The 13,242-nt window shown below is 58.8% G+C and overlaps 1 protein-coding gene across 1 annotated transcript; it reads right to left on the minus strand.

Annotated features, from left to right (window-relative positions):
• Positions 1 to 3,223: 3,223 nt before the first annotated feature.
• On the minus strand, positions 3,224 to 12,899 carry LOC127038341 (sialoadhesin-like). Its single transcript, XM_050930926.1, has 8 exons — positions 12,881 to 12,899; positions 11,141 to 11,494; positions 8,898 to 8,957; positions 8,147 to 8,410; positions 7,514 to 7,795; positions 6,378 to 6,524; positions 4,134 to 4,177; positions 3,224 to 3,854 (listed from the first exon to the last, which is right to left on the minus strand). Exons 1-8 carry the CDS (start codon positions 12,897 to 12,899, stop codon positions 3,789 to 3,791), a joined length of 1,236 nt encoding a protein of 411 aa, XP_050786883.1. The 3' UTR covers positions 3,224 to 3,788.
• Positions 12,900 to 13,242: the final 343 nt, after the last annotated feature.

Raw genomic sequence — 13,242 nt, forward strand, 5'->3', positions numbered from 1 at the left:
CAAGGAAGTGAAGAGAACAACCAGAAAGAGTGTGATGGTGTTGACATAACCTGCAACCCCTGTTCTATATTTGCAGCACATATTGTACAAAAGTGTCTATGGAAGGGTTGTGATTAGAATCATGGAATCTCAGGAGGTTCTAGTCCAACCCCCTCCTCAAAGCAGGACCAATCTCCAGACAGATGTTTGCCCAAGATCCCTAAATAGCCCCTCAAGAATTGAATTCACAACCCTGGGGTTAGCAGGCCAATGCTCAAACCACTGAGCTATCCCTCCTCCCCTATGTTGCTGATTATGATGATGCCAGCTGTATGTGTGCATCATTTTTGTAGCTGAAGTGAGCAATGTTTTAATTCTGAAGTACCCTAGGGTGTGCCCACACTACACATATTACAGCGTGGCTGTGGCAGCACGGTGACGTGAGCAGTATAGACATGCTTTATCCCTGCGGGAGAACTTGCCCAGCGTTAGACCCCACCACCCCTAACAGGCGGAGGTAGCTTTCTAGCCAGGAGCGCCTGGGGATAAAGCACTGGCTATACTGGTGCTTTTCAGCGCTAAAACTTTTGTGGCTCAGGGGGGTGTTTTTTCACACCCCTGAATGACAAAAGTTTTAGCGCTGAAAGAGGCAGTGTAGACACAGCCCTATTGAAGCATTTGGTCAGCCTCTTAAGAAAGCAATTTGCAAGTTAAGTGCCCAATCAAGAAACACTTAATGGATAATGGACCCTGGGAGACCCCAATCCACATAAGTTTTAATGGGATCCTTCAAACTAACATGTAAACAATGGTGTCAGCCTGGAACTGAGTCGTGCCTGGACATGTGAGTTGCCCATGTGACTCCAGACTCCATCTTGCTGCTGTGATTTTCCCCAGTGAGAACAAAGGGGCGTCCTTGCAGGGGCAGAGAATATAAAAGGCCCTGGAAACCCCTCCAGCTTGTCTTCAGTCCTGCTTCTGGCCTCTGGAGGGACATTGCTACAAACTGAAGCTCTGCACAAAGGACTGAATGACCCATCCCAGCTGGGGATGTTCCAGAGACTTGATTTGAACCTGCAGTTTATTCCATCTCTGCTACAAGCCTGAACCAAGAACTTTGCCATTACTGGATGAAATTGATTCCATTTAACCAATTCTAGCTCTCAGATCTATTTCTTTCTTTTATGAATAAACCTTTAGATTTTAGATTCTAAAGGATTGGCACCCGCGTGATTTGTGGGTAAGATCTGATCTGTATATTGACCTGGGTCTGGGGCTTGGTCCTTTGGGATCGGGAGAACCTCTTTTCTTTTACCGGGGTGTTGGTTTTCATAACCACTCATCCCCATACGAGTGGCACTGGTGGGGATACTGGGAAACTGGAGTGTCTAAGGGAATTGCTTGTGTGACTTGTGGTTAGCCAGGGGGGTGAGACCAAAGTCCTCTCTGGCTGGCTGGTTTGGTGCTTTGTTAGTAAAGGAACCCCAGCTGGGGCTGTATCTGCCCTGCTCTGAGCAATTTGTCCTGAACTGGCGCTCTCAGTTGGGTCCCACCCAGGGCAGCATCGTTACAGAGAGTTACGACTTTTACAGGACCTGCAGGCAAACGATGACTTAATTCAGCAACGGATAGTAGAATGCGCCTCACAGTGGCAGGGTGACCCGCTGAGAAAGGAGGGAGATGTAATTCTGGCAAAACTAGAACCGGAGTGGGTTCTGGTAATGCCTCAGCAGATGCAGTACCACCTTTTGGGATGGATGCAGGGTTCAGCTATGGGAGGTCACCCAAAACAGGCAGAGGTATTAGAAAAACTTTAAAAACTGGGCTGGTGGCCTGGCATGAGAGAGGATTTAAACCTGCGTATTCAGAGCTGTTTACCATGTGCTAAGCAAGACCCTGTTAGAAGGGAAAGACGGGGAGCGCGAATGCATCGAGAGTTAGAAGATCCCCACCAATGTTTACAGGTTGATTTTGCAGGACCCTTGCCTACCACCCCTAGAAAAACTAGATTTTTGTTTGTAAGCGTGGATGGTTTCAGTAAATGGGTGGAAGCATTTCCGACTTGAAAAGAAACTAGTTTGGCCGCCACAAAAACATGTTGTATGTAAAGTAAATAAGGTTTTTTAAATATTTAAGAAGCTTCATTTAAAATAAAATGAAAATGCAGATCTTATCAATGTAGTGTGATCCTTGCCTGGGATCCTTGTCTAGGGTTCCAGCCACCAGCCCAAAATGCTGTTAGCCTTCTCGGCAACAAGGGCACACTGCTGACTCATATCCAGCTTCTTGGTCACTGTAAGCCCCAGGTCCTTTTTGGCAGAACTGCTGCCTAGCCATTCGGTCCCCAGTCTGTAACAGTGAATGGGATTCTTCCATCCTAAGGGCAGGACTCTGCACTTGTCCTTGTTGAACCTCATCAGGTTTCTTTTGGCCCAATCCTCTAATTTGTCTAGGTCCCTCTGTATCCTACCCCTGCCCTCCAGCGTATCTACCACTCCTCCCAGTTTAGTGTCATCTGCAAACTTGCTGAGGGTGCAGCCCACGCCATCCTCCAGATCATTAATGAAGATATTGAACAAAACCGGCCCCAGGACCAACCCTTGTATTGCTCCGCTTGAAACTGGCTGCCAACTAGACATGGAGCCGTTGATCACTACCCGTTGAGCCCGATGATCTAGCCAGCTTTCTGGCCACCTCTTTCTCTCTGTCTGTCTTTCTGTTTCCCCAATGGGAAATCCTGCACTCCGGGGATATCGCCAGCCCGTCAGACAATGATGGAGACCATTATAACAGTTTGGGGGACTATTCTAACTGAGCCCGGCCGAGGTCCCTGCGCGCCATGGTCCCCTCTGTGCTGCCAGGACCCTGAACCCCATGAGACTCCGGCCTGAGCTCACCCTCCTCTAGGAGCTGGGAAACACTCTGAACCAAGCTGACGCCTAGTGCTCAGCCCCCTGTGGCTGCGGAGCCCGGCTGCAGCCCAGACCCCGCTTAGGGCTGGGAATTGCTGCTGTCCAGCGCCGGGTTCTCCTAACTTTGACTTGACCCTGGAATTTCCTGCCTCTCTCCTCTTTGGGATTTGAAATCTCCCCTGTTCTCTCCTTTGCCCCTTGGGAATTGCTCATCACATCTCACCCTTAATTCCAAGTTCACCGAAGTTTTTTGTCAGGTATTTCCACTGTTTGTTATGAAGTTGCTCTAGAAATAAGAATGACCCAATCCCTGCATTTCGGAGCTATTTATTCCCAATTTAGTTCTCCAGTGGAGTCACGTCGCTCCAGCTGGGGGTCTGACCCCATTCATTCCAAAGGAGCTATGACCGCTTGACCCCCTGCATAGGCACTGACTCCATGGGTGCTCTGGGGTTGGAGCATCCACTGGGAGAAAATGGTGGGTGCTGGGCACCCACCGGCAGCCCCCAATCAGTGCTTCCCCCTCCCTCTCAGCGCTTCCCGCCCGCCAAAGGCCCCACCGTCCAGTGCTTCCCCCTCCCTGCATGGGCCTCCCGCCTGCTGCAATCAGCTGGTTCATGGTGCAGGAGGCCGGGGGAAGGGGAGAGGAGCGAGGATGCAGCGTGCTCAGGGGTGGGGAAGGGGCAGGGCAGAGGTGTGGCCTTGAAGGTCGGGGTTGGGCCTGGGGCAGAGCCAGGGGTGGGGCAGAGCCAGGGGTCAAGCACCCCCCGGCACAATGGAAAGTCAGTGCTTGTGGACTCCTGCTGGGATCTGGCCCCATAGAGCGATGGCTTCTCTTTGTGTTTAGGGTCCCAGCCATGCAGAGGGGTCCCCGGCTGGTTGGGATTTCAGCAGAGCTCAGTGGGAACCAGCTTGGGGAGAGACCAACTGGCTGTAAATATCCTGGGTCCGTCCTTGGAGTTCCTGTAGGCCCAAACAGAGAGCCAGTGAGATCCCTGCACAACAGGTCCCAGGGCCGGCAGGGTGGGTGCTGCCAGGACCGGAGACTCTGTGGGTGGGGGAATCTCCCCTGAGCCGGTAGCAGGATGGGGTCTGAGACACACGCTTAGGCAGCGCCGGTTCCACCCAAGAGGGGGCAGGGGTTTGCACTGCGGGGGATGGAGAGGCTGCAGCTGCACACATGCCCCAGCCAGCAGGGGGCAGTGGGGCCCGCAGGGGGAGGGTAACAGACCCTGCACTCACCTCATAGGGTGACTCTGTTTTTGGCCTGCGGGAAAGCTCAGCACCTCGGGAGAAAGGGAAAATAGTTTCTGGTATTAGATCTGAGTCCCCCAAATCACCAGCCCCTGGATCCCCCCCCCAAGTGTCTCCCACCAGCCCTGGGATCCCCCCAGTGTCTCTCACAAGCCCCCCCACTCCCAAACCACCAGCCTCCCACCCCCTGTAGCCTTTAGTTTTATTTGACGTGAATGCCAGTGATGTGACATTACAGCAGTGAGGAGCTGGCGCTGGCGGCTGCCGTCTCTGTTCAGCAGAGTCCCCTCGACCCGGTTTAGATCCAGCGCCACCGGGACACAGGGGGGCCCAGGCCAGTGGCAGGAACAAGGTCTCTGTCTTGTCTCAACTGTATTAAAGTCACCAGCTGAGTGATGACTGTCACCACGTGTCCAGCTCCTAGATCCATCCACGCACCAGCGAGAGCTACACATACTCGCCGCCTCCCAGGCAGCACTCTGGGCTGCTGGGTCCCCCATGGATCGATCGTCACTAGAGGGATGGTTCCCGAGGGAGTTTTCTCATAGGAAACTCAATTACCCCAGTCTGGGTCCCCCCTTTTTATAATGAGAGTCTGTCTATAGCCACCATCTGTGCATGGACCTGAAAGTTTCACTCCACTTTTCCCTTATGGGTCTGCATCCCCATGATGGTTAAGGCCCCCTCCCGCCCCTCAATTTCTATAGATGGGGCCCTACCAAATTCATGGCCATGAAAAATACATCACGGACATTGCAATCTGGTCTCCCCCCATGAAATCTGGTCTTGTGTGTGCGTTTACCCTAAAGGAAGCAGGTTTCGTGGGGGATCCTGACCCAAAAGGGAATTGCAGGGGGGGGGTCCGCAAGGTTATTTTAGAGGGGTTGCGATACTGCCACCCTCACTTCTCTGCCTTCAGAGCTGGATGGCCAGTGAGTGGTGGCTGCTGACTGAGGGCCCAGCTCGGAAGGAAGCACAGAAGTAAGGGTGGCAGTACCGCAACCCCCCCTACAATAACCTTGTGAACCCCCCTCCCCACTCCTCTTTGGGTCAGGATCCCTACAATTACAACACTGCCAAATGTCAGGTTTAAATAGCCGGATTGATTTAGTTGGGGTTGGCCCTGCTTTGAGCAGGGGTTGCAGTAGATACCTCCCAAGGTCCCTTCCCACCCTGAGATTCTAGGATTCTCTGAAATCCTGAAATTTACTATTTTGACAGTCCCATGACTGGGAAATTGATCAAAGTGATCTGTGAGTTTGGTAGGGCTCTCGCTATAGGTTGTGTAGATTCTTTGTTCTCATTAACACGGCCACACAACCTGCAGCCTGTGGTGCAGACACACATTGGAGCCAGATGTGCCGCCACTGCATTTTTTGTGATTTGAAGTTAATCTTCGGGCTGATTGTTTGTTTGTAACATTCCCCCTTGGGGCCTCTTTTCCCAGCATCTCAGGGCATTGGGCTTTTCTTCGCTTACTTACGTCTGTCAGCATTTCTTAGCTCCGAGGCCCAAAATAGCAAAGCTAAGATCTCGCAGGTCTTGGCCTCAGGCCTGGCGTTCCAGCCGTCCTGCTAACACGGCACTTCTCTGACTGTGGGGTGGGACCTGATTCTCATGGGGTCGCCAGGGCCAGCGTTAGACTTGCTGGGACTGAGGGCTGAAGCTGAAGCCCCAGGGCTCAGACTGGGGCCCCCTCTCTGCTCCACCCCGGGGGGGATTGGGGGGCTTGGGCTCTGCCCCCTCCCGGGGTCAGGCAGTAACTCTGTGCTCAGAAGGGGTCATGATGCAAAGGAGTCTGAGAACTGTTGCTCTGATACATGGTTATTCCTGCTAAATACCGATCGGTCTTAGCTCCCCTCTACTGACCAGACAGTGACTGTATGTTAACGAATCATAACATCGCACGATCAGTGAATAATCAACTAAAATCCTTGGCTGCCCCCCTGCATTCCCCCAAGTGTCTCCTCTCAGCCATCCCAAACTGTATTTCTGTCTCCTACCAGTCCCCCACAAGTCTCAACATCTCCTCAGCCCTGTGTTCCCCCAAGTATCTTCTACCAGCCCCTCAAACCATCAGGCTCTGCCCCCCCGAATCACCCACAGTGTCTCCCCCTAAACCACTGGTCCCAACCCCCCAAATTCTCCCAAGTGTCTCCCATCAGCCCCCCAAATCACCCACCCTCTGCACCAGCCCCATCTCTGTTCCCACCCACCCAGCCCAACTCTTACCCTGCGCAGCCCTCTCAGCTGCTGCCTGCCACCGGCCTCTGCCGAGCAGGTACCAAACCCCCACGTTAATGAGGACGACGAGGAGCAGGATGGCAACCGCAACGCCTGCCACGAGGCCGGGGCTCAGACATGGGCACCTGCCAGAGCCTGAGGGAAGACAGGGGCAGCTGTCACCGGTGAGGGGTGCTGACAGCCCGGCCCGACCCGGGCAGCACGGAGCCCGGCGGGATCAGAACCCACAGCCCAAGGGTTTGCCCCATCTGGTTCTAAACCTCGCAGTGATATTCCCCAGTGTGTGTCACTGTGACGCCTTGAAGCGCCAGCTACGACCCCCCCAGCCTGGCGTTATCCTTGTCCCAGGCGAGGAGACGTCGCGGCAGGTTAAATTCACCGGGTCCCCTTTGTGCCGGTCAGCGCTGGGTGTAGCCGTGATGTTGGCACCTTTAGGGGCATCTGGATATGGGGGGAAAAAGGAGCCGGGGAAAGGATGATAAAAATGGGGTTGTGTGTCCCGGGCTGGTGTCACTTTAGACAGGTGGTGAGCCTCTGCGGCGCTCCCCGTGGTCACGCTTTCGTGAGGCGGGCGGGGGGGGACGAGGCGGGAGGGGACGAGGCGGGTGGGGGAGCGAAGCAGGGGGGATGAGGCGGATGGAATGAAGCAGGGGGGACGAGGAGGGTGAGACGAAGTGGGGGGGACGAAGCAGGGGGACGAGGAGGGGGAGACAAAGCAGGGGGAATGAAGCAGCGGGACGAAGCAGTAGGGACGAAGCAGGGGGGACCAGGTGAGTGGGGACGAAGCGGGAGGGGGTGAAGCAGGGGGACGAGGCAGGAGGGGACGAGGCAGGTGCGGCGAAGCGGCGGGATGAGGCGTGTGGGGAGGTGAAGCAGGGCCACCGAGGAGGGTGGGGGGACGAAGCAGGGGGATGAGGCAGGAGGGGAGGGCAAAGCGGGGGGGGGGACGAGGTGGGTGGGCCAAGCGGGGGGTCGAGGAGGATGGGAGCGAATCGGGGGGGACCAGGCGGGAGGGGGCAAAGCAGGGGGGACGAGGAGGGGGCATGCAGGGCTGCTCCAGGAGGCCGTGTGGGGAGTATCGGGGGCTGCGAGGGAGGAGGCTCTCGCCAGCGCTCGCTACTTACGCTGAACTTCGACCGATTCTCTCGCAGAGAGGCTCAGATACGCCCAGCCGGGGCCGGAGACCCAGACCCCGCACGCGTAGCTCCCTCCGTCAGAGTCGGCTGCCTTGTCAACACGTAAATCCTGCCCGGCTTCTGGCAGCCACACGTCCCCGCGGGACCAGACGTACCCGGCGACGGGCTGCAGGGCAGCAGCCTGGCAGTGCAGGGTAAAACCGTCGCCTTTCCTTAGCGCTGCCTTCCCTGGCAGCCACGAACCCTCGACCCTGGGCACGTTGGGGGCGACTGAGGCGAGAGTTGGGTGAGAGTTCGTCAGTGGGGCCCCGGGACTGACTGAAGAGGCAGGTCCCTCCCCGTCCAGTCCCACGGGGGCAGAATACTTGCTAGAGGCAGGTGAGAGGTTTTTTTCAGACAGTAAAATCCAGGAGTCCTGACTCCCACCCTTCCTGCATTCACCCACTAGACCCCACTCCCCTCCCTGTGTCAGGGACAAAACCCAGGAGTCCTGATCACCAGCCCTGCCCCCACTCTAACCACATCCCTGCTCCACTACCTGTGTCAGGGAAAGAACCCAGGCATCCTGGCTCCCAGCCCCCCCCCCCCCCTACCCATGCCATGTGTAGCAGCAGAGCTCACCTGTCCCCAGGGGCTGGGATGGGGCAGAGTCACACTCATCCCAGTATCCCTCCACCTGGCATCTCAGTGCCGCGCCGGGGGCCAGCTGGGACGGGGATATTCGCAGCTCGGTCGCCCCAGCCCCACCTGGGGTTTGCCCTGGGCTCCGCCGCGCGCCATCTCGGTCGTACCAGGAGGGGCGATGGGGGCAGGCGGCCCCCACGGAGCAGGTGAGGGAGGGTCTCGGTTCCGTTCGGTGCCCCAGGGAGGGCTGGCACCAATCACCTGGGAGGAGAGGAGGGGTGAGGAGCCATTGAAACCTGCTGGGGCCCTGGGGCTGGCACCTCCCAGGGGCCATAGCCTGGCTGCAGAGTGGGGAGCAGCCCCCAGGGGGTGGGCGCGGCCCAGCCTGGGAGCTTGGCTGGCCGGGGCAATGAGGGCTCGTGGCAATGGGGGAGAGCAGCAAACATTGGCTTGAGACACGGGGAGCGCTGGGTTTGTCTGAGGGGGAACACCTGCCAGTGGGGGGCACCACACATCGGGCTCAGAGCAGAGCCCTGAGCTGGGCTGTTTTTAATTCTGTCCAAGTGCCCGGCTTTGGTTTTTGCATTTTCACTCCCCTTCCAACCACAAAAACCTTCGATCCCGCAAGAGAGAGAGATTCCGCCACGCTGCTAAAAACCAACCAACAGCCGGACACCGGTGGGTGAAGATATGATTGCTACCAACAGAATTCAGAGACCACTCCTACCACTAAAAGAATAAAACAAACCTTGCCTGAAGCAGGTACAAACTCGTGTTAACTCCTGGCGTCTCAGAACGCGTTTCTGACCTGACTTGGGCGGGTGCATTTCCCCAGCGTTGCAGCGAGGGAGATAAACGTGGAGAGGAAAGAGAAGCTCACGCAAATTATTTAGCAATTTCCTCGCTAGGCGACTCTTGCTACATTAATGAGATTTAGTGTTTTTCCCGCAAATTATCTCAGCCTGTTTTTTTGCCGACCCGAACTCACGTACAACAAAGCACATTTTACTCGCTCCCACTGTTCTTGGTGGGGGCGGGGGTCCTGCAGGATCCCAGGCCCACCTGAGAGCCCCTCAAGCCTGCTGCATTATGCTGGCTGCAGGGTCAGCCTCAGCGACTCTTCAGAGTTAGACAGAATAACGGGGACTCGGATCTGACAACACAACCTAGGTGTCCTGACCCACAAGCCCTCCCTGATCTAACCACTACATCCCACTTTCCCAAGAGCTGGGGAGTCCTGGCTCCCAGCCCCCCCTCCCCTTCCAGAGCTGGGGAGAGAACCCAGGAGTCCTGGCTCCTAGTCCCCCTCCCCTCCCAGAGCTGGGGAGAGAACCCAGGAGTTCTGGTTCCCAGCCCCCCCCTACTCCACCTCCGGAGCCGGGGAGAGAACACAGGAGTCCTGGCTCCCAGCCCCCCACTGCTCTGACCCACCAGCTGCCACTCTCTTCCCAGAGCCAGGGAGAGAACCCAGGAGTCCTGGCTCTCCACTCCTCTCCCCTCCCAGAGCCGGGAGAGAACCCAGGAGTCCTGGCTCCCAGCTCCCCCCTCCCCGAGCCGGGGAGAGAACCCAGGAGTCCTGGCTCCCAGCTCCCCCCTCCCCGAGCTGGGGAGAGAACCCAGGAGTCCTGGCTCCCAGCCCCCCCGCTCTAAGCCACCAGCCCCCCTCCCAGAACCGGGAGAGAACCCAGGAGTCCTGGCTTCCCACCCTCCTCCCCTCCCAGAGCCGGGAGAGAACCCAGGAGTCCTGGCTCTCCACTCCTCTCCCCTCCCAGAGCCGGGAGAGAACCCAGGAGTCCTGGCTCCCAGCTCCCCCCTCCCCAAGCTGGGGAGAGAACCCAGGAGTCCTGGCTTCCCACCCTCCTCCCCTCCCAGAGCCGGGAGAGAACCCAGGAGTCCTGGCTCTCCACTCCTCTCCCCTCCCAGAGCTGGGGAGAGAACCCAGGAGTCCTGGCTCCCAGCTCCCCCCTCCCCAAGCTGGGGAGAGAACCCAGGAGTCCTGGCTCCCAACTCCCTGCTCCCCGAGCCGGGGAGAAAACCCAGGAGTCCTGGCTCCCAGCCCCCCCGCTCTAATCCACCAGCCCCCTCCCAGAGCCGGGAGAGAACCCAGGAGTCCTGGCTCCCAGCTCCCCCCTCCCCGAGCTGGGGAGAGAACCCAGGAGTCCTGGCTCCCAGCCCCCCCGCTCTAAGCCACCAGCCCCCCTCCCAGAACCGGGAGAGAACCCAGGAGTCCTGGCTTCCCACCCTCCTCCCCTCCCAGAGCCGGGAGAGAACCCAGGAGTCCTGGCTCTCCACTCCTCTCCCCTCCCAGAGCCGGGAGAGAACCCAGGAGTCCTGGCTCCCAGCTCCCCCCTCCCCAAGCTGGGGAGAGAACCCAGGAGTCCTGGCTTCCCACCCTCCTCCCCTCCCAGAGCCGGGAGAGAACCCAGGAGTCCTGGCTCTCCACTCCTCTCCTCCCAGAGCTGGGGAGAGAACCCAGGAGTCCTGGCTCCCAACTCCCTGCTCCCCGAGCCGGGGAGAAAACCCAGGAGTCCTGGCTCCCAGCTCCCCCCTCCCCAAGCTGGGGAGAGAACCCAGGAGTCCTGGCTCCCAGCCCCCCCGCTCTAATCCACCAGCCCCCTCCCAGAGCCGGGAGAGAACCCAGGAGTCCTGGCTCTCCACCCCTCTCCCCTCCCAGAGCCGGGGAGAGAACCCAGGAGTCCTGGCTCCCAGCTCCCCCCTCCCCGAGCCGGGGAGAGAACCCAGGAGTCCTGGCTCCTAGCCCCCACTCCCAGAGTCGGGAGAGAACCCAGGAGTCCTGGCTTCCCACCCCCCTCCCCTCCCCTCCCCGAGCTGGGGAGAGAACCCAGGAGTCCTGGCTCCCAACTCTAACCACTTGGATTTCAGAGCAAGGCAGAAGTGGTTTGTGTGGGTGTGTGCTGAGCCCTGCCCTGTGTGCGCACTTGCGTGTGGCGCGAGTGAGTGACCCAGGGGTGCTGGACAGAAGTTGGTTACCGAAGACATTGAGCTGCTGTCCTGGCAGACTTGTCCATCCGTCCCTCCTGCCATCGCCCGCTGCTTCGAACCGGAAGCGGTAGGTGCCCTGATCGCTGGGGCGCAGCCCCGCCATCCGCAGGGAGCAGTTGTGCTGCAGGTCCCCCAGATAGCGGACGCGCCCCTTGAAGGCAGCGTGGACACGAGCCCCGTCCCAGTGATACACGGTTTGATCCCCGACCCGTGTCCAGCTCACGGCACTGATGTTCCACCCTGTGGGGTAGGTGAAGGAGCAGGGGATGGTCACGCAGGAGCCGGCCCCCGCAGCAAGGGGCCCTGGTGCGAGTGTCACGCCCCACGCCTGGGCGTAGGCACCTGCCGGGGACAGGAATCGGGGATCAGACCAGCACCCGGCCCCAGCGAGTTGGGGAACGCCCCCCACAAGCTGGGCTGCTGCACAGATCCTGCTGGGAGAGGCCAGCATCAGCTCGGCCCCCCAAACCAGGGGCTTTAAAACAATCCAGGAGGTTGTGTTGTGGGGCTGTCTGAGCCCCCCGCCCTTTCCTGGCCTGGGGGGGACAGTGAGCCCAGCCAGTGCCCCCCTGTGAATGGGGGAGGGGAGTTCGGAGATGGTCTCCTGCAACATCATCCCATCGCCTGCAATTAATCACCCCAGGCCCCGAATCACTCCTGTCCCCCCAAGTTCTCCCATCAGTCCTGGCTGAACCCCTCCTCCACATCTGTCTAGCCCCCCTTCAGTCTAGTCCATACTCTGCATCCCACTTCAGTCCCTCTAAATCTCTGCTCAGTTCACCTGCTCTGGCCACCCCCTTCAGTCCAGCCCCATCAGTTCACCTCCGCATCCCCCCTCAATTCACCCCCATATCACCCCTCAGTGCACCCCTCATCCCAGGATTAGCCCCACTGCTGAGGGGTGGGTTATGGTTGCCAACTTTGGTTGGAGAAATTTCTGGAGGTTTGTGACAAAGTGGGGGGTTTTCTTGGGGTTTTCTGTGTTTTCCAGTGGTTTGCATGCAGGGGGGTGGGACTCAGTTTCCCTGGGTGTTACTGGTTTAACGAGGGGAGGGGAGAGGGAGTTTGTTGGGACACAGGACCAGAGAGGGAACTCGGGACCCCGGCCGATGGCCTGGAGGATAGAGACCCCAGCGCCTGGTGACCTGAAGACCCAGCTCGAGACACAGCCAGTTCTGGCCAGTGGGAGGACAATGGGCTGTGAAGAGAGGACTGGATGACCTGACTAGCCGGCTCCAGCCAGAGGGGTCAGAGGGGGGCTGAGAGGAGAGGGGACCCAGGCACCCCTGTTTACGACTGTTTCCCTGGAGAGAAGCCAATGGGCAGAGGGGGTTTGGGGCCGGGGGTATTGGAGGCCCAGCTGGGAAGCAGGGGGGCTCAGGGCTGGAGGGGGAGCAGGCAGAACCCACCTGGCTGCAGGGGGACTGGGATATGCTGGGCTGAGGGAGGCCAGGCCTGAGGCTGGAGAGTTTCCTGTGCTGGGTTCAGATGCTCAATAAACCTCTTGTGTTACGCTGGGGGAGAGTAGCTCCGGGCTAGAGAACAGGGCGGGGCCGGGGGGGGCATCAACCCCTTCGGGGCTGGAGGCCCGGGGGGTCCAGAGCGAGGGGACTCCCCGAGGGGCCCACGGCAAAGACAGACGTGCTAAGGCTCAGAGACGTGCAGCTCCAGGAGGTGGAGGGGCCTGACCCCGAGAGAGAGTGGCCCCCCTGAGAATGGCTGTCGCACTGAAGGGGGTTCCCCCCATGACCGCATGGGGTGAAGAGTGGGCCCGACCTGTGAGTCCGTGACAAGGTTTCATAACATGACCATTTTTAATGAAATATTAATCGTTCAAGCCTGGAGGGCTGGCAGGACGTGGCGCAGGGAAAACGGCAGCAGGGCGCAGCCGGGCCAGAGCTGGGTGGACGGGCAGTGCACGGAGCAGAGCTCTCCAAGCCAGCCCAGGAGACGCCCCGACTCACCGGGGCAGCGAGATGGCCGGAGGCAGGACGTGGCGCAGGGAAAACGGCAGCAGGGCCCAGCTGGGCCGGAGCTGGACGGACGGGCAGTGCAGGGAGCAGAGCTCTCCAAGCCAGCCCAGGAGACGC

This window comes from Gopherus flavomarginatus, chromosome 20 (assembly GCF_025201925.1).
Source record: "Gopherus flavomarginatus isolate rGopFla2 chromosome 20, rGopFla2.mat.asm, whole genome shotgun sequence".
NCBI classification, from domain to species: domain Eukaryota; kingdom Metazoa; phylum Chordata; order Testudines; family Testudinidae; genus Gopherus; species Gopherus flavomarginatus.